We start from the raw sequence: 25,909 nt of genomic DNA on the forward strand, positions 1-25,909 counted from the left end.
CATGCATTCTCCCTGCCTGTGTGTATTCATCGGTTTAGGACAGTGCTAGCATTGGAAACCCCTACAAAGTGAAGCCCTCATATCAGTCGTGCCGAGACTGCCTGCGCCTGCCCAGCGGCCGCCGCTGCGAACGTCGCACCCATCGCCTTAACCTGCCACGTCATGCTGGCCTTCCCAGTATCTCCATCCAGGCCCCTGGAGGACACAAATTCAGTCCCGCCTCCGCCAATAAGGTGCCTCCTCCTGGCCCTCGGCATCACATGAGCAGCGGGCACTGCCAGTGCATTCGTTGCTCCAGTCGGGTCAACTCGGACACTTACCTCAAGCAACCAAGCTGCGAAGACCTTCCTCAGGATTTGCGTTATTCCTTGGAGACTGAGGACAAAATGGAGGGGGAGGACGAGGGGAGCAAAGGGAGCAATCCTATGACAGAGTTCACTCTCCTGAGGCTCAGTCTGGGTGGTGAGAGGCCCATGGCGGAGCTCAGTCAGGGGGCCCACCTGGAGACACAGCTGGTGCATCATAGACTGGAGCAACTGTCCGGTCCTCAGTCGGAACAGATGGACTTGAGTGTAGAGGACACTGCCACGGAGGACATGGAAGTGGATGAGGGGAACGTTCCCAATTTACACCCTGGCTCCAGTGAATTCCAGCAAACGCTTGCACCGGGCTCGTCCCTGACACGCAGCTCCAGCAGCGACAGTCTTCAGAGAATTCGGAGAGGACAGCCGGGCTTGGTACGCCAGCGAGCCCAAGAGATTGAGACCCGCATGCGGCTTGCCGGACTGACTGTGTCCTCCCAACTTAAAAGGTCTAATTCGCTGGCCAAGCTAGGTGACTTGGCCATTTCCACAGAGGATCTCACGCTTTCCGCCACAGTCTCAATTGACTATGAGGAGCAAGAGCCTTCTCTTTGCTTGGAAACCTCTGGCTCTCCCAAGCTCTCTTTAACTCCGACTGTGTTGCAGAGTTTGAAAAGCTGACTCAAAGATGTCAGAACTGCTTTCTCAGTGAATGGGACTGCTCCAGTCCTACAGCCATCGAAAGCAACCATGGAGGCTGATGCTGCAAGACACCTCATGAGAACAATCAGGCCAGGCTTGGACGTCCTTCCAGCAGCCCTTTACATAACTGCACTGCGTTCTTCATGTGTCTGTCTGCTTTAACTAAGATATATATATTAAAGCATGCTCTGGCTTGGACCTTCATTAACGGCTTTGTTGATATCGCATTTCTTGGTCTTGCTAAAGGAAGCCCAACCGTTACGATTTTACTATATGTGTGGTCCATCTATAGGTGGCATAATCAAGACCTGGTTAAATAAGCAATGATTTTACTCAAATATTTATTCAAATATTTGTTTGATATCGATCATTTAAAATTGTTTGAACTTTTAAAGCCCATTTTAACAATATCAATGAAATTTTGCTTCTCAGTTTGTTCACCAGCGAATTTATGTGCTATTGCAGATAAGCCTATCATGTAGTTGAGATGATTCGATGAGAAAAGAGGCAGTTTATCTGATTTAGATAATTGTCACAAAGCAAACCATAAAAGTGCACATAAATAAAGAAATTAGAATGATGTTATGGAATAACTGATCAGACTGCGTGTTATTTACTAATGATAATAGAAATGTCCAGATGCTATGGCTTTATTAAAACATGATACAAATTTTAGAGGCAACTTTGTTCACTTGAAGTTTAGCCGTATAGTTCCACAAACCTTTGTGAGAAATTTTCATCAAAATGTCACACCACAAAAGTAATTTCAGACTAAAGTTTAGTCTGAAATGTATGATTGTCACTGCGTCATTTCAACCTGATAGTTATTTGAATCCTTAAATGTTGCCATTTGCAAAAATGACATCAACAAAGCCACATAATTATTGTCTATTTCCAGAGAAAAATGCAACATGAATGTCGTTGACTATTTGTCTTACAATTCTCTAATTTGCTTCTCAGCTGGTGTTTATCAGATCAACTACATCTGAAACGTGCTACTAGAGCATAGCTCATGTTATGTAATTTAGCTTAAGCTGTTTATTGTACAAATTGTAGCCTGTGATGTGCAAAAAGGCTTTAGCAGCAACACATTAGTACAATACAGTCTTCAAGTTGATCAGAGGATGTTCAAATGTGTCACTATCGTCCTTTAAAAGGTCCTTTTAAAGTGTCTCCTATACGAAATGACATCATGGCATCTGATAATGACAGTCATGTACATTAAGTATTAACAGGTACGAGCAGTGTGTTATCTTATGATATTGTGGCCATAGGACATACTACCATGATGGTGTCTGATATGTGTAAAAGAACACAAAGTTTGATTAGTGCTCTGGGATAACTAGTACGTTTGCAAGGATTGGTTAAATGTGACCTTAATTTTTTTTTCATATGTAATTTACTATTTATTGTTCTTGGTCTTTATGTTGTTTATTAAGCTTGTTTGTTTTTCTCTTTTTGGGGGAAAAATGTTTAATATGCAAAGTGGCCTGTGCAATAAGTGTAAGCAAGAATTTGAAGAGAATCCTTTATTTATACAATAAGAAAGGTAACTAGTTTTCATTTAGAAGAATGAAAATCAGATGTGAAAGAAAAGCACCTTGACTGAGATTTGAGTGAACGCTTTTTTCCCCTATGGTCCACATGGACTCAGTCACTGCTGTATGAAACTATGTTGTGGCTTTTATTTAAAAAAAACTTGAGTCTTATTTCACATTGCTTTTGTAAATTGCAAGTTATTTGGAACTTAGTTTTGGCTTTTATTATTTATTTTTTTCACCCATATTTTAAAAATACATATAATATGAGGACCTTCCCATTTCAAACTGGATATAGTTTTGGGGAGGTATTTCTGCTAATCAAAATTATTACGATTGCCAAAAAAGATGACCTCCCAAAAAGACTAATGTTGCTTTGTTTTCCGCTCATGGCTTGTCGTACCTCCTCCTCCCAGCTGCTGCTAATTTGAGTACTAGACTTTTAGTTTCTTCAGACATGCAAGTGCCTTACCTGTTGCCATTTGCAATCAAACGGTTCTTTGGTAAAAAACCGCTTGTTTCACAGAGGTTTTGTCTTCACCTTGTTGCGGTCTTTATAGAGCAACGTTTATTTTGAACAAATGCATATTTGTGGCTTATTTTTGGGCTGTTTGTCTTTTCATTTTGATACTACATTTCATATTTCAATAGAAGAGACCAAAGTCATTTATTTATTGTCATGTTTTGACATGTTGGAACACACTAAGCGTACAATAAAATCAAATGGAGAAACTCTAAGATTGCCTTTAGCCCTAACTTAACAGTTCTTAAAAGTGACTGGGAACATACATCAGATATTGTACTTCATTTTGACCATTTTAAGTTGTGTTGCACTGATGTTTTATAATGTAATGTACAGTTAATTATGGAAATAAATTGTTTATTGTCTGCATCAGAAATGGACCAGTATTGCATTTATTTATAGCCTTGGGTTGCTCATAATGAAAGAGAGAATGTTGATAATGAATATGTTCTGCATATTAATAATTCATGCCTTAGTATGAGGACATTTTCTACCAAATGAAAGTAAAGTAAATGACATGTTAATGTAGAAAAAGTGATGCTTTGTCTGATCTTTGAGTGCCTCACAGAAGGAAATCTTATTGAATCAGGCAAATGTGATTTTGACATCACAAGACCAGACACTGGAGCAGCCCAGAGACTAAGCTCGAGTCAGATAAACAGACTAAAATTAGTGTGTTTAGTGCAAATCCAAAGACGTATCTGCATCGTTGGTGAGCATTTTTCTCCTTTTTTAGGAATACATGAACACGGTGAGACTGTCAGCTGTATTTCTATTGCTTATGTTAAGTAATGTTACATCTGTATTTGCCAGTAATGTGATTTCTGCTGTATTGTAAATCTCTGGGCGGACATACATAAATGTAAATGTATGTCTGGAGGAGATTTATTCTAAAAGTAATCTTTAAAAAAAAAAAGGAAAAGTGGAATGCTTTATAAACAGACTTTTAATGTTTTAAAAATACGTCTCCGTATTCGTTGAACCTTGCTGTGACATGTTTGCATTTAGTTCATTGTTTTGCATAGATAACAAGGACAATTGTTACTGATAGTTGTCATTTGAATAATGGGTGAGCAATCCCAAGAAGTGTCTTCAAGCTTAAAGACATCTACAGTCGGACAACCAGTGTAATTTATTTGTCCATCTGCTCTCAAAAGTCACATGTGTCATGGGTTGCTCAGGAAACAGACCAGGAATAATCAGAATACTATTTATTAAACACTTCGGAAACAACAGGAGCTTAAAAAGTAGGAAACACAACTGAATATAACCGACCGTTACAACATGAAACAAGCTATATCCAACCACAACTAATAAATTATTTTATTACTGTACATGAAACTGTGTGTATCGACATTACTTGAGCATTAAACGTTGTGCTCAACCTGCAAATTCATTCATATACTGTTTTGGCTATAGGGCGAAGCTAAATGAAGAGAGTCTGGTTTTATGGATGGCCCTTCCCAGCTGCTTGGGATATTGCAAGCTGAGGCCATCAACCTCAAAATAACCTGCACAGTGCCTGTGCAATGACACCACCATAATATAAGTTCGCCATTCATCCAGCAGCACAGCCAGTGGAGCGTTTACCTCTACAGCTGACATTCTCAGACAGAGTAAAGAGTCAACACAGAGCACTGGACCCTTAAAATATCCCATCATGTTGAGAGACACAAATGAGATGACATTTCCTGATAATGTAGAGCCATATTTATTCATGTTTATATAGACAAACCTGCATTCATAAGCTGTGTCGTGTACCGCAAAATATTCTAATGACGAATCTACTTAATATACTTTATGCTGTAGCATGACATTATCCAATTTTTTTTAAGTAAAACATTTCTTGAGTTTTGAGGGCAGAGGACAAAGGACCTGCTTACACCTTATCATATGCTTATATTTGGGAGGCTATTTTAGACTACTCTTCCCACGAGACACATTGTGACACTACAGTAAGCTGAGCATCATGGGTTACTTCTTACTCTCAAACCACTCAGGCTGGGCAACAGAATTTCAGAAGGTCGATTTGAGAAGGTTAATAATTAATTTCACTATATGTAACATCTATTTGTAATTCATTTTAATTGTAATGTATTAAATAATGAATTCACAACTTAGATGCAAACAGGAGTTTTGTTGTCAAGAGCCATGGGATATGTTTGGAGTCCGTGGGTTTTCCCCTTTCATGTCTAATGTGACCTTCGCACCTGGTAGGCCTAACTGATCTACTCTGCCAGTTGCCATTTTGGTTCTGTGACTCAGTGGCCACACTGAGAGTCATTTAATTTTAGGCATTGCAACATTCCTGAAAGGAGTGATGTGAGAGGAACAAGAGAGAGAGCTCGAGATGGGAGGGGACTCATTATAGATAAAGATATGCGGTCTTTTCATAAACTCATGGGTGGTGATATGTGTTCTTCACAGGGGTGATGGGACAGAAACCGATCAAGGAGCTGGGAAAAGAAGACGTCCTGACCAGTGCTGTTAGTGACAATGAGATCTTAAACCACAGTGAGGAGGAAGCACATTCCAACAGCCCAGAAGAAACAGACCAGAATTTTGTTCACTTGGACACTTCCCTACTAGAGCCCTGTCCTGGTCAGGAATCAACAAGATCTAATGACAACAACACTGAGCCCTCTTTCAACCAGGGAGGAAAAAAGATCAGTCAGAGTTATGACACGGATGTTTCACAGAATGTCAGGACACCAAATCCTCTACTGAGCCTGGCAGGAGGTTTATGCGCCTCAGAATTCAAAACAGTCAAAAGCAACGCAACCGCCACAGATATATCTACTGCTGTGGACCAGCAACAACCTGACAGAGCAGAAGGTATGACAAACAAAACTCACCTCAAGGATACTCCAAACATGTTAGAAGGTTCATGTCAAGGGGACTCAACAGATGATGCCATGAGCGTTGAGAAGAATGAGACACAAACGCTGGTGGACAGACACAATGCGATGTTAGACACAGAGCCAATGCCACTGATGAGTGGAGATGTTGAAATAAAGAGGAAATACTCTTTGGAATCAGAGAATGCTAATTTACTTGAAAGACAGTCATTCCAGGAAATAAGAGGTTCAAAGGGTAAAGATAAAGAGGAAGTTCAGATCCTACGCAGTGCTAAAATTGGGATAAGTTGTGACAAAGTTTGCAAAGAAAGTGCTGGAACTGTTCAACACAAAGAAAGCCCTGGTCCGGACAAAGCTGATTCTTTATGTCAGGAGACTGTGACTACGTGTCCGTCAAACAGTGGACTCCATTCACATTCAAGTCGCCCGTGGCTTCGGGGTGCAAATAAGCAGAATAATTTACAGGAGGACAAAAATATCAGTCGAGATATATCAATCTCAAAGACACATTTTGCAGCAACATCCAAAGAAAACTTCAGAAAAGACCAAAGAAACCCAACTTTCCATACACCATTTTTGGGAGAAGGGGAGACTGCATGGGGTGAAACTGAAGGTAAGGACAAAATCTTACATACTCCCTTCGATGAACTATGTTTATTAAAGTCTAGAATGACAATGTTCAAATCTGACTCTGAGATTGTTACTGAACCCACAAATGCAGACACAGCTCTAGTTCCGTTAAGGATTGAGGAGGACTCTAAACAAAAGGCATTAAGCACGTTCCATTCAGATTTGAGAAATGCTTTGTTTCACACTGAGAAGAAAAATTATTACAAAGGGGCATTCACTGTCATGGAAAAGCACTCAGCAGTCATGTCATCTGAGAGTTTAACTGAATCCAGTGCTAAAAAAGTCCCTGTAAGCAATGCGCCTCACCCAGCCAAAAAGGGAGTGTGGGGAGCAGATGCACCATGTGTGAAAAGAGACAGTAAATCTGTTTATCAAAAAGCTGTTCAGCCGAAATCCACAAAAAGCAGGAAAGATTGTGATGGTCGTCTTAATGGAAGACAAAATACTTCACCTTTACTTGAATTATCAGGAGAAAAAGGTCAAATTTAAGAAGTGCATCTGGGCAAAAGCTTGCCCAGCGGTAAATGTTTAGATCAAATTATCGTTAACCATTTAAACTCTTTTTCTCACTCAGATTTTGATGGCAGTGACGCCACAAGCGTCACACAGATGGCTTCTTTGAAACGGGAAAAAGAGCCTCTCTATTTCACGGCTGTGATCACACCACCACTTCAGATTCATAAATTTCCTGATCAGGAGGCGAAAAAGTCATCTGACATCACTCATATGTACGTTCCTCACACTGAAATACAGAGCATAATCCCTGACGTCTTACCCACAGATGCTCAGACAGAAAAAAAGGCCAAAATCAAAGGACCACCACCACCTGTTCCAAAGAAACCAAAGAATCCCTTTAAAAAAGCAGTTGGCCACAAGGAATCTGCTTCTCATTCAATAGATGAGCCGAGCGAATATTTGGACCTGCTGCTGAAAAATATTAAAATGGGCAGAAGGCAAGCGGGACTGCAGTCTCCTGAGGATTTTAATGCACATGCATCATGTCTTGATATGTTGCCTTATTATATAGAGTCCCCGTCCTACGTGTGCATGTCCGTCGAGCCTGAGGCTGCTGATATTCCAAGATATTATTTAGCCCCATTCGATGAAATTGTTGCACCTGACTGCGATAACTTGATAGAAACTGTCGATGATAGAGAACTAAAGGAAATGGATATGTCTCAGCTGAGACCATTATTAAAAAAAAAAGCAAAAATAAAGGGCCCACCGCCACCTGTGCCAAAGAAGCCTCAAAATCCATTTGCTAAAACAGGCACGGAAAAGATACAAGCAAGCAAAGACTCTGTTTTGGAAAATGTGGAACATCCTTTGAAATGTGGTAGAAGTGATTCTCAAAACTATATAGACATTGAGGATGAAGAAAACTCGAAACCCTCTGCAGTCCCAAGCAGATATCCTCATGCCGCCTGTAGAATTCCAAGCAGTGATTCTTCCGCTTCAGAAGAAAACGAAGTGTCCAGATATAGGCCTGTCTCTGAACTCATCCGAGACAGCAACAAAATCCAGGAGAAAGTGATACATCACAGCAGGACAAACATAATGGAAGCCAGGCCAGATGTAGCTGTGGGATCACAAATGAAGACATCCTTTGATGTACAAACATCTCCCCATAAAATCGGAAGAAGATCCTCACCAAAGAAAGGTAAGACAGGTTTTCAATCTGATTGCATTTCCAGTTTTCATACAGTATAAAGCTTACAGAGAGTCTTGATCAAATTTCAATGAGGACAAGTTTTAGGTAAGACATATGCACTAAAATGGTATCTAAAATGTCTGTCAGGTGACAATGCATTATTATGGCATATGGACATATTGGGGGGGTGGGGGTGTTCTTGAGTAATACTTTGAAGTAAATAAACACAACAATAGATGAACATACAAATGATACCATTTGTTACAGTACCTGATAACATAACTGTACCATCACAGTACTTACACAAATGGTGTATGATCTAACATAAGTCTAACAGCAATTTATTAAATGCACTTCTACAAGAGGGTGAGACCATACCCATGATTCTTTGCAACAACATTAACAGCCAATAAGAAAAATATACACAGTTACACTGTGACGTAGTTTTGAATTTTCTTTTCTGTTTTTAAATTAATATTATTAATGTATTTGTTTTCTGGTTCACTATCTTTGTGGGGACTCTCCATAGACGTAAGGGTTTTTATACTGTACAAACGGTATATTCTATACTCTTACACTCACCCTATCCCTCTAAACCTACCCATCACAGAAAACTTTCTGTATTTAAAAAAAAAAAAAAAAAAACACTCATTCTGAATGATTTAGAAGCTTGTTTCATCATAGGGGACCTCAATTTAGGTCCCCACGGTAACACTCAAGTTCCCATGAGTCAGTGTGCCTTCAGGTTTAAGTCCCCACTGGGATAGAAAAACATGAACACACACACACACAAGCATATACACTCACCTAAAGGATTATTAGGAACACCTGTTCAATTTCTCATTAATGCAATTATCTAATCAACCAATCACATGGCAGTTGTTTCAGTGCATTTAGGGGTGTGGTCCTGGTCAAGACAATCTCCTGAACTTCAAACTGAATGTCAGAATGGGAAAGAAAGGTGATTTAAGCAATTTTGAGCGTGGCATGGTTGTTGGTGCCAGATGGGCCAGTCTGAGTATTTCACAATCTGCTCAGTTACTGGGATTTTCACGCACAACCATTTCTAGGGTTTACAAAGAATGGTGTGAAAAGGGAAAAACATCCAGTATGCGGCAGTCCTATGGGCAAAAATGCCTTGTTGATGATAGAGGTCACAGGAGAATAGGCCGACTGATTCAAGCTGATAGAAGAGCAACTTTGACTGAAATAACCACTCGTTACAACCGAGGTATGCAGCAAAGCATTTGTGAAGCCACAACACGCACAACCTTGAGGCGGATGGGCTACAACAGCAGAAGACCCCACCGGGTACCACTCATCTCCACTACAAATAGGAAAAAGAGGCTACAATTTACACGAGCTCACCAAAATTGGACAGTTGAAGACTGGAAAAATGTTGCCTGGTCTCATGAGTCTCGATTTCTGTTGAGATATTCAGATGGTAGAGTCAGAATTTGGCATAAACAGAATGAGAACATGGATCCATCATGCCTTGTTACCACTGTGCAGGCTGGTGGTGGTGGTGTAATGGTGTGGCGGATGTTTTCTTGGCACACTTTAGGCCCCTTAGTGCCAATTGGGCATCGTTTAAATGCCACGGCCTACCTGAGCATTGTTTCTGACCATGTCCATCCCTTTATGACCACCATGTACCCATCCTCTGATGGCTACTTCCAGCAGAATAATGCACCATGTCACAAAGCTCGAATCATTTCAAATTGGTTTCTTGAACATGACAATGAGTGGACTGTACTAAAATGGCCCCTATAGTCACCAGATCTCAACCCTATAGGGCATCTTTGGGATGTGGTGGAACCGGAGCTTCGTGCCCTGGATGTGCATCCCTCAAATCTCCATCAACTGCAAGATGCTATCCTATCAATATGGGCCAACATTTCTAAATAATGCTTTCAGCACCTTGTTGAATCAATGCCACGTAGAATTAAGGCAGTTCTGAAGCCTTAAGGGGGTCAAACACAGTATTAGTATGGTGTTCCTAATAATCCTTTAGGTGAGTGTATATATATATATATATATATATATATATATATATATATATATATATATATATATATATATATATATATATATATATATATACAGTGGGGAGAACAAGTATTTGATACACTGCCAATTTTGCAGGTTTTCCCACTTACAAAGCATGTAGAAGTCTGTAATTTGTATCATAGGTACACTTCATCTGTGAGAGGCGGAATCTAAAACAAAAATCCAGAAAATCACATTGTACGATTTTTAAGTAATTAATTTGCATTTTATTGCATGACATAAGTATTTGATACATCAGAAAAGCAGAACTTAATATTTGGTACATAAACCTTTGTTTGCAATTACAGAGATCATACGTTTCCTGTAGTTCTTGAGCAGGTTTGCACACACTGCAGCAGGGATTTCGGCCCACTCCTCCATACAGACCCTCTCCAGATCCTTCAGGTTTCGGGGCTGTCGCTGGGCAATACGGACTTTCAGCTCCCTCCAAAGATTTTCTATTGGGTTCAGGTCTGGAGACTGGCTAGGCCACTCCAGAACCTTGAGATGCTTCTTACGGAGCCACTCCTTAGTTGCCCTGGCTGTGTGTTTTGGGTCGTTGTCATGCTGGAAGACCCAGCCACGACCCATCTTCAATGCTCTTACTGAGGGAAGGAGGTTGTTGGCCAAGATCTCACGATACATGGCCCCATCCATCCTCCCCTCAATACGGTGCAGTCGTCCTGTCCCCTTTGCAGAAAAGCATCCCCAAAGAATGATGTTTCCACCTCCATGCTTCACAGTTGGGATGGTGTTCTTGGGGTTGTACTCATCCTTCTTCTTCCTCCAAACACGGCGAGTGGAGTTTAGACCAAAAAGCTCTATTTTTGTCTCATCAGACCACATGACCTTCTCCCATTCCTCCTCTGGATCATCCAGATGGTCATTGGTAAACTTAAGACGGGCCTGGACATGCGCTGGCTTGAGCAGGGGGAGCTTGCGTGCGCTGCAGGATTTTAATCCATGACGGCGTAGTGTGTTACTAATGGTTTTCTTTGAGACTGTGGTCCCAGCTCTCTTCAGGTCATTGACCAGGTCCTGCTGTGTAGTTCTGGGCTGATCCCTCGGCTTTCTCATGATCATTGATGCCCCACAAGGTGAGATCTTACATGGTGCCCCAGACTGAGGGAGATTAACCGTCATTCTAAACTTCTTCCATTTTCTAATAATTGCGCCAACAGTTGTTGCCTTCTCACCAAGCTGCTTGCCAATTGTCCTGTAGCCCATCCCAACCATGTGCAGGTCTACAATTTTATCCCTGATGTCCTTACACAGCTCTCTGTTCTTGGCAATTGTGGAGAGGTTGGAGTCTGTTTGATTGAGTGTGTGGACAGGTGTCTTTTATACAGGTAACGAGTTCAAACAGTAGCAGTTAATACAGGTAATGAGTGGAGAACAGGAGGGCTTCTTAAAGAAAAACTAACAGGTCTGTGAGAGCCGGAATTCTTACTGGTAGGTAGGTGATCAAATACTTACAGTATGTCATGCAATCAAATGCAAATTAATTATTTAAAAATCGTACAATGTGATTTTCTGGATTTTTTAGATTCCGTCTCTCACAGTTGAAGTGTACCTATGATAAAAATTACAGACTTCTACATGCTGTGTAAGTAGGAAAACCTGCAAAATCGGCAGTGTATCAAATACTTGTTCAAATACTTGTATCAAATACTTGTTCTTCATGTGTGTGTGTGTATGTATATATATATATATATATATATATATATATATATATACAGGGAGTGCAGAATTATTAGGCACGTTGATTTTCTGATCATATTTTTTTTCCAGGCACATTTGACAGATTCCAAACCACAGTAATCCTAATAACTACTATTGATTTAGTATTTAATAATGTATAAGTGATATATAATTGTTCATGAAGGCTGGAAATGAAAAACACCTTATATTCAGGTGTGCAGAATTATTTGGCATGTTTTCTTTTACAGATAAATTGAGCCAAAAAAGAGATTTAACTCAGACTGAAAAGTCAAAAATTATTAAATGCCCATGAGAAGGATGCAATACTAATGGAATACTAGACATTGCAGTTAAGGCATGACCATTGGACAGTGAAATGCTCGTTGGGTCAGCAGGGTCAGACAAAAACAGGTGGTGAAGAAAAGACACCTGTTAACTGCAAAAGAATTAAGAATTAAGGTGAAGAATTAAGGGTGAAACCATCAGGAACCCTTTAGTCTCCAGCGCCACCATTTTCCAGAGCTGAACCTTAACCTGGAGTCTCCAGAAGTGCAAGGTGTCAGGATCTCAGAGACTTCAGTTAGGTAAAGAATCCTAAAAAATGACCCCCACTAGATAAGAATCACAAGCTGAAGTGTTGTAAAATACAAGAAGCCTGCTTTTTTTATAGGCTTTATAGGTTTTATAGGTTGAGAATAACTCTTGAAGGACCAGCACCACATCCTCTAGTACCACTGTTTGAAGAATTCATCTTCCAGAATCTGGCAGTACGTTTTGGGAGTTCATTTTATTCCATCCTGAAGTCCGTTTTGCAGAGATGGACTAAAAATGAACTCCCAAAACGTACTGCCAGATTCTGGAAGATGAATTCTTCAAAAACAGTGGTACTAGAGGATGTGGTGCTGGTCCTTCAAGAGTCATTCTCAACCTATCTGTCCATAAAGCCTATAAAAAAACCTTCTTCATGTATTTTACAACACTTCAGCTTGTGATTCTTAGTGGGGGTCATTTTTTAGGATTCTTTACCTAACTGAAGTCTCTGAGATCCTGACACCTTGCACTTCTGGAGACTCCAGGTTAAGGTTCAGCTCTGGAAAATGGTGCCGCTGGAGACTAAAGGGTTCCTGATGGTTTCACCCTTAATTCTTCACCTTAATTCTTAATTCTTTTGCAGTTAACAGGTGTCTTTTCTTCACCACCTGTTTTTGTCTGACCCTGCTGACCCAACGAGCATTTCACTGTCCAATGGTCAGGCCTTAACTGCAATGTCTAGTATTGCATTAGTATTGCATCCTTCTCATGGGCATTTAATACTTTTTGACTTTTCAGTCTGAGTTAAATCTCTTTTTTGGCTCAATTTATCTGTAAAAGAAAACATGCCTAATAATTCTGCACACCTGAATATAAGGTGATTTTCATTTCCAGCCTTCATGAACAATTATATATCACTTATACATTATTAAATACTAAATCAATATTAGGATTACTGTGGTTTGGAATTGGTCAAATGTGCCTGGAAAAAAAATATGATCAGAAAATCAACGTGCCTAATAATTCTGCACTCCCTGTATGTATATATATATATATATATATATATATATATATATATATATAATATATGCTATTACAAACGAGGTCCCTCAGATCATCATATTTGGGGGTCCTTGTTATCACAAAGTTTGAAAACCCCTACACCACTGTAACAGAAAAATAAGATTCCAAATTAAATTTTAGGGCACACACACTTTGTAACATAATCCAACATTGCATGACTTCATCCTTTTTCACTCTTAACATAATTACCACTCCTGTAACATTATCAGCTCCACTGAAGGCGAAGCACAACGTGTTTAAATACACAAGATGGAAAAGCTTGGAATAGTGTTTGCAAAGGAGAGATGCTCAAAGGTTTTTCCACGTATAAGATGTCCTTACCATTTAAACCGCAGTGACCTGTCGGCCAGTACGGTACAATTTGTACACCTACTTCTCATTCACACACATAGAACTGATGTCCATGTAGGAGGACATGAGGAGGAGGGGAGGGGAGAGGAGAGGAGAGGAGAACAAGGGCGTTTTCTCCCGTTCATTCAGAATAAAGGAGAGGAGGGAAGCTATTGTGGCTAGCCGCAATTCACTGAGACAGTCACCAGCACAAACTGAATCTGTGAGAAAATAAATTAATGCTTTGAATTTGACGCTCTGAGAGACGTAGTACTGATAAAGGTAAGCGTTTTGCGTTTGGTCATATTAATGCAAGGCAGGTCAGTGTTGCACTAGCCTCTACTGGAATGCTAGCTCGATTTTTAGCAAGCATCACTGATTTAAAACAAGCTCTGGAAACAGCTAGTAACCGGACAAAATGCGCTCGTGCACGTGCATTTGATGCATTTAGCGTTATTTTCTGACACGTTAGACATTCAGCCATTGATGGTCATGCATATGGCGAGATAAGCAGAAATAGAGATATTAATTGAAAGTTGACCATCATGACCTGTGCCGGGTAGATAGCACGCCTCCACTCCAAAGCGGCACGTCGCATTTCGCAAGAAAAACACGCTCGGCTCAAAACAAGCTGCATTACTGATGCTTTTCCGGCTTTTTTCATTCATTTGTTCGGTTAGCGATTAGCTCTCATTTTCTCACACCAGCAGTAGCTTGCCCATCTATTGATTGCCATGGGTTTTTTCTTCTTTCTATCTTATCTTTCTCCCATCCATACATGTTTTATCCCCCACTCTTCATCTTAATTGATCTTTTAGTAGAAATGTAAATGTTGGTGTGAGGTTTTTTTTTCCGCCGGTATGCTCATCAGCATCACCATCATCATCATCATCATCATCATCATCAATAACGCAGCTCGGCCATTAGAAAGCAAACACACTCACACCGCCATACATCTGACCTATTTCCAAAAGCAAATCCATGGCTTTATTGTGATGACCACATTTTATTCTCACAAACACAGCTGTTCGGAATCGTCTTTATTTATTATCATTGTTATGATGCTCTTATTTAGGAAGACACCATCACCAATCAGGCTCATCTCAGCCTCAAGTGCTTCAGATAATGCACATAATGTATTAATAAATTAGACTCGTATAACCAGTGATTGTTATCTATGTGTAATTAACTACTATACCCTTTATAACACTGACCAGGAATGCGCATTCTGGCTGAGTCTCAAAATCTGCCTAACTAGACAGAAATTTGAGGAATCATAGATGTGTGCATCATTTTTGAGCATCTTTGGTGTGTGTAGCGTCATAAGAAATGTCTATTTTGGCAGCTCCTTAGGATTTTATTAGGTTTCATTGGGTTATGTTGAAAAATATATTTTATCCTGGATGATAAACAAACAATACAAATGTATATAGAAAGAAAATGTTTACTTTTATTGTCTACATGTGATGCATGAACTTTCGGACACTACAAAACAATTTTGTCAAGTGAGCTAAAATATATGTTGCTGATAACATGTAAATGAACTGATGAAGTACAAATATTTTAATGACTGAATCAACCTGACTGCACAAGGTTACACCAATAAAAGTAGTTTTTAAGGATTAGTTTGAGAAGAAATAGATCCTTACGCTAACAACTCATCGTATCCACATTTCACAGTATGTACTAATAAGAAAAGAGATTATTAATGACATGAAATATATTTTATTTCAATAAGTAACTAATTTATTGGCTCTCTCATAACATGTTTCTACACAGTGGCTCAATGAAATTCACACACACAAGACTGCATTTTCTTCTTGTCTTTTATGGAGAAGTGCTTATACAGAGTGAAATGGAAAACCATTTGCCAGTGCTCTCTAGCTAACTGCTCATCTTACTTTAATATGATACATTGTCAGTATTTAGTCTAAAAACAACATTGAACATTCATCTGTCATCATGACTGTTATACAGGAAAATATAAACTGTACGATAATGTAACGATAATAAATATTGAATTACTAAAAGTATCATTTTAAATCTAAAAAATCATTATGACAAGTAAGAACAAAACATTTCTCTTCTTATGTATTTTCAGAAATGATCAGACGAGTGGTACGACAGAGTAAATTCCGTCATGTGTTTGGTCAGGCGGTGAAGAATGACCAGTGCTATGATGACATTAGGGTTTCGCGGGTTACCTGGGACAGTGCCTTTTGTGCAGTAAACCCCAAATTTGTTGCTATTATTGTGGAGGCTAGTGGGGGTGGAGCTTTCCTTGTTCTGCCTCTGCAAAAGGTAAGCCACAGCTGCATATATGAATTTAAATGACCACTCAGCATTTTTGCTGTTAGCAATTTGATTTTTCTTTTCTTCTGTTTTTCAGACGGGTCGTATTGACAAGGCCTACCCCACTGTTTGTGGTCATACGGGCCCTGTGCTAGACATTGACTGGTGCCCGAACAATGATCACGTCATTGCCAGCGGCTCTGAAGATTGTACAGTAATGGTACGCTCAGCTCTTTCACTACATCAACTCATAGAAGCCCTGCTCAGAATCCTAAAAGTGTCAAAAAGACTAACTATTACTATTCAAAAATTCCCATTTTTGTCACACAGGTGTGGCAAATCCCTGAGAACGGCCTCACCTCAGCTCTTTCTGAACCAGCCGTGGTGTTGGAGGGTCACTCCAAGAGGGTGGGCATTGTGACGTGGCATCCAACAGCTCGCAATGTTCTGCTAAGTGCAGGTAAGAGATTTTAAAAGAAAGCGCGCTACATTAAAATCCTTGCGTTTATCATCTTGAGCATAAACCTGTGACTGAATGATCAAAAAAACAATTTTGTTTTCTCTCCTCCGTCAGGATGCGATAATCTCATCATCGTTTGGAACGTGGGCACAGGAGAAGCTCTAATCAACCTGGAGGACATGCATCCTGACGTGATCTTCAGCGTCTGCTGGAGTCGCAACGGCAGCCTCATTTGTACCGCGTGCAAGGATAAGAAAGTGCGCGTTATCGATCCACGGAAGGGGAAGATCACTGCGGTAAGTGAAAACATCTCAAAAGGACTCTTTATTTTCACAGTTCTGAGTGTCTCACTGGCATTGGTGATCACAGGAGAAGGATAAGGCCCATGAGGGGGCCCGGCCCATGAGGGCCATCTTTCTGGCTGATGGAAACATCTTCACCACCGGCTTCAGTCGAATGAGTGAGCGCCAGCTGGCCTTATGGAATCCAGTAAGCCAAACAAATGAATTTTCTCTATGTTTTTTTATTTTTTTTTTATTTTTATGCACTATGAAATATATTTTGATATGCTCTTTCAGAAAAACATGGAAGAGCCGATATCGGTGCACGAAATGGACACCAGCAACGGAGTGTTGCTTCCCTTCTATGACCCTGACACTAATGTGGTCTACCTGTGTGGAAAGGTGAGCAAGTTGTAAAAAGGTGTAACCCAAGAAGTGTGATATCAGCCATATTGTATTAACTCTACAACATATTGATTGAAATTAATTATACACATTTTAGCAGTTTTTCGTTTTGACTCCACTTTGTCTGCGACAATAGTCAAAGTCCCTCATATTTGAGCTGATATCTACCTCTGGCAATTTTGTTATATGTATATAAAACCATGATATTATTTAAATGTTGGACATCTTTATGTTTTTTTAGCATTTTAATAAAGATTATATTAATATAACTAAATGTAAATAATTTGCCCAACCCCCACTCCACTGGCTTAAAAGTCCCATGGCATGGCATTTTTCTATTATTTTTTTAATGTTTCATAACATTTATAATGTTTTATAATGAGGTGTACTTATATTGTTAGTATGATTTTTACATCATAAAATGTCATAATTTAGAAATAAAAGGCATTTTTTCTATACTGATGTTTGCCCTGTGGCTGAATGTCCTGTTTCAAGGGTCTGCTGCGAGACTTCAGTAAAAACGCCCACTGTTGTGATTGGCTGACATCTTTGCATTTGAAATGAGTGTTAGATCTTGTGGCTGAGGGGGCGTGGTTTAACGAGGTCTACGAGGCACGAGCTGCTGCCCGAGAGACGGATGGACCTGAGTTCACTTCTCATCAGTTCTCTCAGCACGTCTCAGTTCAGTGAACTGTTGTAGTTACTAGCATTTACTTCTGGTTATTAGTTTATTTATAGTCGGAGGGACTGTCACTCATGTCAGAAAGTTAGTAACTTTAGTAAATTATGGATCAGCGCTGACTCGAGACGTGAACCGTTTAGAACAATTCAGTTCGATTTGGTGAACTGGTTCGACCGGTTCACTAAAAAGAACCGGTTCAAAAGAAAGATTAGTTCGTGAACCGGACATCACGGACCAGAGACGGAGCGATTGCTAACAAAGTTATTTATACGTAGTAACAACTGAGTTGTGAGAGCGCTGTCAGTGCGAGTTTATTTTGTTTGTATCTGAGAGTTCTGAACAAACACGAGTCCCAGTCATGCCGAGTCCGTCTTCATCATTATTCTACCAACTTTGTAACACATGTAATGTACCATTACAGTTGTCGAGATGAACAAGTTACGAGTAAGTGTTGATTATAGCATTATTTTTAGATATTTTCCTATCATATGAAAAGCGTCAGTGACACGCATTGAGAACACAGCGCAAACAAAGACACAAAAGCGCAGTAATCGAATGTAATCCATTTTATTGTGGGAATAGCTGGCTAGCCTAGCCGGATACCCTCACGCTTACCCCCCTTCTGCTTAATCTCGCGCCGCGTAAGGCACCTCCGCTGTGGGCCAGATGCAGTACTGGGGGTCGGTGATGTGAAGGCTGACCAGTCAGTGCAGCCCGAGCCTCGGAGTGCGTGAGGTTTATCTCTAAAGATGTGGCTCTGCCGATGTTGAGCAGAAACTCACGACTGTATGCACATTTTAGAACAGATAGACCCGACGAGGACGTACAAAAACACTTACTCGCAAGATAGAAAAAACGAAAACACCATTCTGTCGGGAGAGAGAGAAGCCACAGCGTGTGCACGAATAATAAAGTTCTGTGTGAACTTGAATAATTAGCTACACATCATAAATCACTGATCACAGATCAGAAGGAACTGAAAAAAGACTTCTGTTTTCATTTGTACATCCAAACACTGAGAAACTGCCAGCATTCACTTGTTCACAAGCCATGATCTCTCGAGGACAAATATAGCGCTTGCATGGGCGTGCCAAATTCTCTGGGCGGAGGAAAGGGAGGTAACCGTTCCTGTTGTGACGTCATAACAGGAAAATTCTAGATCAGCTCGTCTGGGCTGTCATTTTCCTCAAAGGCAGAGAAAGATACCCAGAACTCGGTTTACACCGATCGAAATTTCTAGTCACTTGGGGACAATATTCAGGCTAGGAGAACTCATATTAATGTTGAAAAACCTCATAAAATGAAAATTTCATGCCATGGGACCTTTAACATTAATACTGCAATGTCATTATCATTTTATTAGTGTATTTATATATAGTATATATATTTTAATCAAAATTGTGAAAAGGACATTGTGGAGAAACTTGCTAAACTGTAACCTTGTTTTCTGGTCCAGGGTGACAGCAGTATCCGTTATTTCGAGATCACAGACGAGGCACCGTATGTGCACTACCTCAACACGTTTTCCAGCAAGGAGCCCCAGAGAGGCATGGGATACATGCCCAAAAGAGGCCTAGACGTCAACAAGTGTGAGATAGCCAGGTATGCGCTATTGCATAGAACAGGTATTTATTTTGTTATTTTTTGAAAAGAAAAGGCAGACTGAATTGTTTGAGGTGCCGATGGCCACATCAGAATCTGGATATTTTAGAGAAACTAAACTGACTTCGAGCCTTCAGCATTGTGATTATGGTTCTCAGCAGTGTGACTTGATTGATGCTCTTCTCCTGCTGCTAGTTTGATTTTTCTTCTCCAGTAGGGGGAGGCATTAGCCTGCCATTGACTATAAAATCTACTGGGATGGCAGTGTGGCACTGATCATGCTGTGGCTCCTAAAGGTCATTGAAATGTTATTTGACACCTAATGATCACTGTATGGATCATTAATTTTCGTATCTATTCATTCATAAGGGTGTGCGTTATGTGTTTATTATTATTGTTATTACTATTTTACCTAATTATTATATTTTAAAAAATTATTTTATTTATCTGGCATAAACTATATATATATAGTTTATATAGGCACCCGACCCGTTAGTGGGTGGGATATATTAGGCAGCAAGTGAACAAGTTGATGTGTTAAAAGCAGGAAAAATGGGCAAGAGTAAGGATTTGAGCGAGTTAGACAAGGGCCAAATTGTGATGGCTAGATGACTGGGTCAGAGCATCTCCAAAACTGCAACTCTTGTGGGGTGTTCCCGGAAGGCTGGCCCGTGTGGTCCTATCAAACAGACGAGCTACTGTAGCTCAAATTGCTCAAAAAGTGAATGCTGGTTCTTATAGAAAGGTGTCAGAATACACAGTGCATCGCAGTTTGTTGCGTATAGGGGCTGCATAGCCACAGACCTGTCAGGGTGCCCATGCTAACCCGTAACGGTATTCCCTGGTGGCTGTGGCTCTTTCAGCTGGATAATGCGCCCTGGCACAAAGCACAAATGGTTCAGGAATGGTTTGAGGAGCACAACGACGAGTTTGAGGTGTTAACTTGGCCTCCAAATTCTCCAGATCTCAATCCAATCGAGCATCTGTGGGATGTGCTGAACAAACAAGTCCGATCCATGGATGCCCCACCTCACAACTTACAGGACTTAAAGGATCTGCTACTAACATCTTGGTGCCAGATACCACAGCACACCATCAGGGGTGTAGTGGAGTTCATGCCTCGACGCGTCAGCAAATGTTATGCCTAATCGGTGTATACATATATATATATATATATATATATATATACACACGTATATATATATATATATATATATATATATATATATATATATATATATATATATATATATATATATACACACATATATATATATATATATATATATATATATATATATATATATATACACATATATATATATATATATACTATAGTTCAAAAGGTTATTATATATATCTATTTTAAAATGTAATTTATTCCTGTGATGGCAAAGCTGTGTCTAAGCATCATTACTCCAGTCTTCAGTGCAAAGAACAAAATGTAGTTGAAATAGAAATCTTTTGTAAATGAAAAAAAAAAGAAAGATTGCTGTACTGTTAACACCAATACAATTAACAACACAATAACGTGTCTGTTGTTTCTCACAGGTTTTATAAACTTCATGAGAGAAAGTGTGAGCCAATTATCATGACCGTCCCTAGAAAGGTACTTTTCACTGTATTGTTTGTTGTTTATGTAATCATTCTCTATAATTTTGCTATTCCTCAATATATAATCCTAAACAATTAGTAAGTAATTTTTATTATAATTTTAAAATTATGTTCAGTTGATGAGGTTTTAATTATTTTTGTATTACGTTTTACTCTCAAAGCTTAATCAAAAGTGTGATTTAATGGTCAACAATTGATGAAGAAAATGGGAGGCACTTGATTTCAGTTAAAATTAAAGCAGCAAATGTTTTCAGAGAAAACAAACAGCATGAATACATGATTCCAAAATACTCATCACGGTATTTCTTGCCTCTTCTGTTCTTGGCAGTCAGACCTCTTCCAGGACGACCTCTATCCGGACACAGCAGGTCCAGACCCGGCGCTGGAGGCTGAGGAGTGGTTTGAAGGCAAGAATGGCGAACCAATCCTGATCTCGCTCAAACACGGTTATGTCCCGGGCAAGAACCGCGACCTCAAAGTAGTCAAGAAAAATTTGCTGGATAACAAGGCACCCAGAAAGGTGGAGGAGCCAGCAACTCCTCAGAAACCTGCCTCTCCTCAGCTAACCAGAGTAAGGATGATACTTCATTGACTTTTCCCCCTAATAACTGGTGCTTAATTGGTGATAAAACACTGTTTCTTTACTTTGCAGAAGAATGAAGTGAAGTTAGAGGAGCTGTTGCGAGAAGTTAAGTCCCTGAGAGATCTGGTCACGCTGCAGGACAGGAGAATCGCCAAACTGGAAGAGCAGGTGGCTAAAGTGGCAATCTAAGACACTGGTGGTGGTCTGAGCCATAGCGTCAGTATGGAGAGAAAGAGAGAGATTCAGGTGGGCAGGGGGGTCAGTCACTGCCAAAATTTCTCAATTTGACTCGATCATTCCGCTTGGTGTTTCTCACAAGGACAACTTCAAGCAACATTCCAAGATGGACTTTTACTTTTTGTCAAGTCTCCCCCCAAGCATTCGCATAGCAGAAGCAAAATTGTGGCAAAGAGTGGTCACTGGTTTTAACTGTTTTACATTTTGTTAAAAATGTTCTTACTTTTTTTAGTTATTGTAACATTGTTTCCATGAGTATTCGGATATTTACAAGTATGTTACAGAGTGTCGTTGTATATACACATCAGTATTTCTCTTTCCTTTTTTGTTGTGTTGCCAAATTTGAGGTGATGCAGTCTCCTCTCCTTTTATTTCTACTTTTATATGTTTTTCCCAGTTGTAGATAGTGGCTTATTGAAAAACATGAATTTACATGTCATACTATTCAAAGTGGGACATAAGCAGAAAAGGCAGGACTGTGTGATTGTAAAGGCCTTTGGTACTTCAGAAACTAATCATAGGTGATAAGGATATGACTTAAAGGTTGGCCCACAAATCTGATCAGATTTTTTTTTTATGTGAGAGACCACAAACATGATGATAAAAAACAACAACATATATTTAACAGTTTACTTCCTATAGTGTGTGGAGTGTCGTGATGTGACCAAGACAGCTCACCACTAGGGTTACCAAGTTTCCAGAAACATTCCAGGATTTTTGGGAAATTTTCTGGAAATTTACCGGAAATGTTCAGCCCCTTCGCAGCGAGTCACCATACACTAACAGATGCCATTCACAAATAACCAGTTTCCCGACTGTGAACACTGGAAATTTCGCAAAATCTCTCATGGTCAAACGTGAATTTGAAGTAAACAAACATGGCGGACGATGGGCAAGAAGAAATGCTGATAATAGAGTTTGGATGGCTTCTTACAGAAAATTGGCGGGAAAAAAGAAAAAGCTTTGGAAGAAGTCGTGTTTATGCTTTCTGCATCTCGTTTTCTGATTTTGTATCGTTACGTTCCACGTGACAATCTACAGAGTGCGTGCGCATTTGTCCTCGGGATTCCTCCCACACAACAGGATTTCTGATCTTGAATATCGGATACATGTTGGATATTTACGATGAGATTGGTGCTTCCGAGCAGATTCAGTCACTCTTAACACACCTCACACCACAGGAAAATCTAATAAGATCATCTGTAGAACCATCAAGATAATCAGGATTTAACCTAGGCTTGTCAAAAGAGGAGAATTGGGCCCCAGTTTTCCTTGTAGTGTGTGGGTGCCTCTAGTGAAATCTAGGAAATGTTCATAACATTTAGGATTTTAAAATCGTCCATATAATGCCCCTTGTGATGATCGTGATCACTAAAGTATTAAGCACATCTCCTCCATTGCCTGGCTTTGAGATCAGCATAATTGATTATAAAGCATCCAACAACAGGGTTTTCCAAAATATAACACAGTCAGTTACAATATATCCAGAAGCAATAACGTTGCAGAATGAATGTGAACGTAAACCTAAACTTGTTTAAAATGCATTAATCATGCATACGCATCATAAATCAAAAACCTACCGCTGTAAGTAATTATGAAATTACTGTTGCACCTCAGGAAATCAACCACTTTGAAGTCAGAAACATTGGATGCTCAACACTTGCCATTTGCATGACGTTTCTGTCCACAGAAATAGTATCAACTTATTTTGAATAGGAAATGGCTATTTTTTTGCTATCATTATCCATGTTCTCCAGTTTGCCCCCACTTTTGAATTATTCTCATGTTACAATATATTGGGCTGACACATGCTCTGATACATGAACTTGGCTTTAAGAGGCAGTGGCTACCTGCGAGCTCTTCTGATGTATATGTACTGTAAATGTATTGGTGCCTCTATGTGTGTTTCTGGTTTTAGACAGACCTCTTCAGTTGACCACTGCTTGAGGACAACATCCATGAATCCGAGCACTTATCTGTGTCCTAAACAGTCTTGTGCATGCATTCCAAACTTCACCTAAAATAAAAAAAAGGTTGACTCTACAATAAATCCTTTCATTAATAATTCTTCATGAAGTTGCGGTGTCGTTTTCTTGGTGTTTGTAGGACCGTTTACAATGATGTTAAACAAAAATGCAGTTACGTTTACCAGTATGAATTACACTCACCTAAAGGATTATTAGGAACACCATACTAATACTGTGTTTGACCCCCTTTCGCCTTCAGAACTGCCTTAATTCTACGTGGCATTGATTCCAAAAGGTGCTGAAAGCATTCTTTAGAAATGTTGGCTGATATTGATAGGATAGCATCTTGCTGTTGATGGAGATTTGTGGGATGCACATCCAAGGCACGAAGCTTTCGTTCCACCACATCCCAAAGATGCTCTATTGGGTTGAGATCTGGTGACTGTGGGGGCCATTTTAGTACAGTGAACTCATTGTCATGTTCAAGAAACCAATTTGAAATGATTTGAGCTTTGTGACATGGTGCATTACCCTGCTGGAAGTAGCCATCAGAGGATGGGTACATGGTGGTCATAAAGGGATGGACATGGTCAGAAACAATGCTCAGGTAGGCCGTGGCATTTAAACGATGCCCAATTGGCACTAAGGGGCCTAAAGTGTGCCAAGAAAACATCCCCCACACCATTACACCACCACCAACAGCCTGCACAGTGGTAACAAGGCATGATGGATCCATGTTCTCATTCTGTTTACGCCAAATTCTGACTCTACCATCTGAATGTCTCAAGAGAAATCGAGACTCAGACCAGGCAACATTTTTCCAGTCTTCAACTGTCCAATTTTGGTGAGCTTGTGCAAATTGTAGCCTCTTTTTCCTGTTTGTAGTGGAGATGAGTGGTACCCGGTGGGGTCTTCTGCTGTTGGAGCCCATCCGCCTCAAGGTTGTGCGTGTTGTGGCTTCACAAATGCTTTGCTGCATACCTCGGTTGTAACGAGTGGTTATTTCAGTCAAAGTTGCTCTTCTATCAGCTTGAATCAGTCGGCCCATTCTCCTCTGACCTCTAGCATCAACAAGGCATTTTCGCCCACAGGACTGCCGCATACTGGATGTTTTTCCCCTTTCACACCATTCTTTGTAAACCCTAGAAATGGTTGTTCGTGAAAATCCCAGTAACTGAGCAGATTGTGAAATACTCAGACCAGCCCGTCTGGCACCAACAACCATGCCACGCTCAAAATTGCTTAGATCACCTTTCTTTCCCATTCTGACATTCAGTTTGGAGTTCAGGAGATTGTCTTGACCAGGACCACACCCCTAAATGCATTGAAGCAACTGCCATGTGATTGGTTGATTAGATAATTGCATTAATGAGAAATTGAACAGGTGTTCCTAATAATCCTTTAGTTGAGTGTATCATCTTTAATACTTGATTCTGAGTCATCAATCTGATAATACTGTAGTGAAAATGACCTCAAAGGACTTTATTATTATTGTTGTAATATTGTTTCAATGTTCTTGTTGCTGCTAGGCTAATTGTTTTGTATTTCCTAATGACTTTCTTTTATTAGAATTAGATTTAAAGGGTTAGTTCACCCAAAAATGAAAATTCTGTCATTAATTACTCACCCTCATGTCGTTCGACACCTGTAAGACCTCCGTTCATCTTCGGAACACAAATGAAGATATTTTTGTTGAAAGCTGATGGCTGAGAAAGGCTTCAGATAGGCCTCCATTGGCATTCAGTACATTTACACTTACAAGACCCATAAAAGGCACTTAAAACGTCGTTACAAAGTCCATCTCACCACAGTGGCTCTACAATAATTTTACGATGCGACGACTAGTTTTTGTGCGCAAAAAAAAAAATTCAAAATATCGCCTTTTTCC

The 25,909-nt window shown here is 39.9% G+C and overlaps 2 protein-coding genes across 2 annotated transcripts; both read left to right on the forward strand.

Moving 5' to 3' along the window:
- Positions 1 to 186: 186 nt before the first annotated feature.
- On the forward strand, positions 187 to 983 carry LOC307125069 (uncharacterized protein; the record flags this gene model as incomplete). The annotated part of the gene is made up of 1 exon (XM_079814681.1): positions 187 to 983. The coding sequence occupies exon 1, from the start codon at positions 261 to 263 to the stop codon at positions 981 to 983; it is 723 nt and encodes a 240-aa protein (XP_079670807.1). The 5' UTR covers positions 187 to 260.
- A 4,397-nt stretch (positions 984 to 5,380) lies between these two features.
- coro1cb (coronin, actin binding protein, 1Cb) lies at positions 5,381 to 24,124 on the forward strand. Its single transcript, XM_079814303.1, has 12 exons — positions 5,381 to 6,536; positions 7,128 to 8,213; positions 16,000 to 16,199; positions 16,288 to 16,410; positions 16,521 to 16,650; positions 16,765 to 16,946; positions 17,020 to 17,139; positions 17,229 to 17,333; positions 19,475 to 19,620; positions 21,172 to 21,229; positions 21,563 to 21,805; positions 21,887 to 24,124. The coding sequence occupies exons 1-12, from the start codon at positions 5,498 to 5,500 to the stop codon at positions 22,004 to 22,006; spliced, it is 3,552 nt and encodes a 1,183-aa protein (XP_079670429.1). The 5' UTR covers positions 5,381 to 5,497; the 3' UTR covers positions 22,007 to 24,124.
- Positions 24,125 to 25,909: the final 1,785 nt, after the last annotated feature.

This window comes from Gobio gobio, assembly GCF_949357685.1.
Source record: "Gobio gobio genome assembly, chromosome: 4".
Taxonomy (NCBI): Eukaryota; Metazoa; Chordata; class Actinopteri; order Cypriniformes; family Gobionidae; genus Gobio; species Gobio gobio.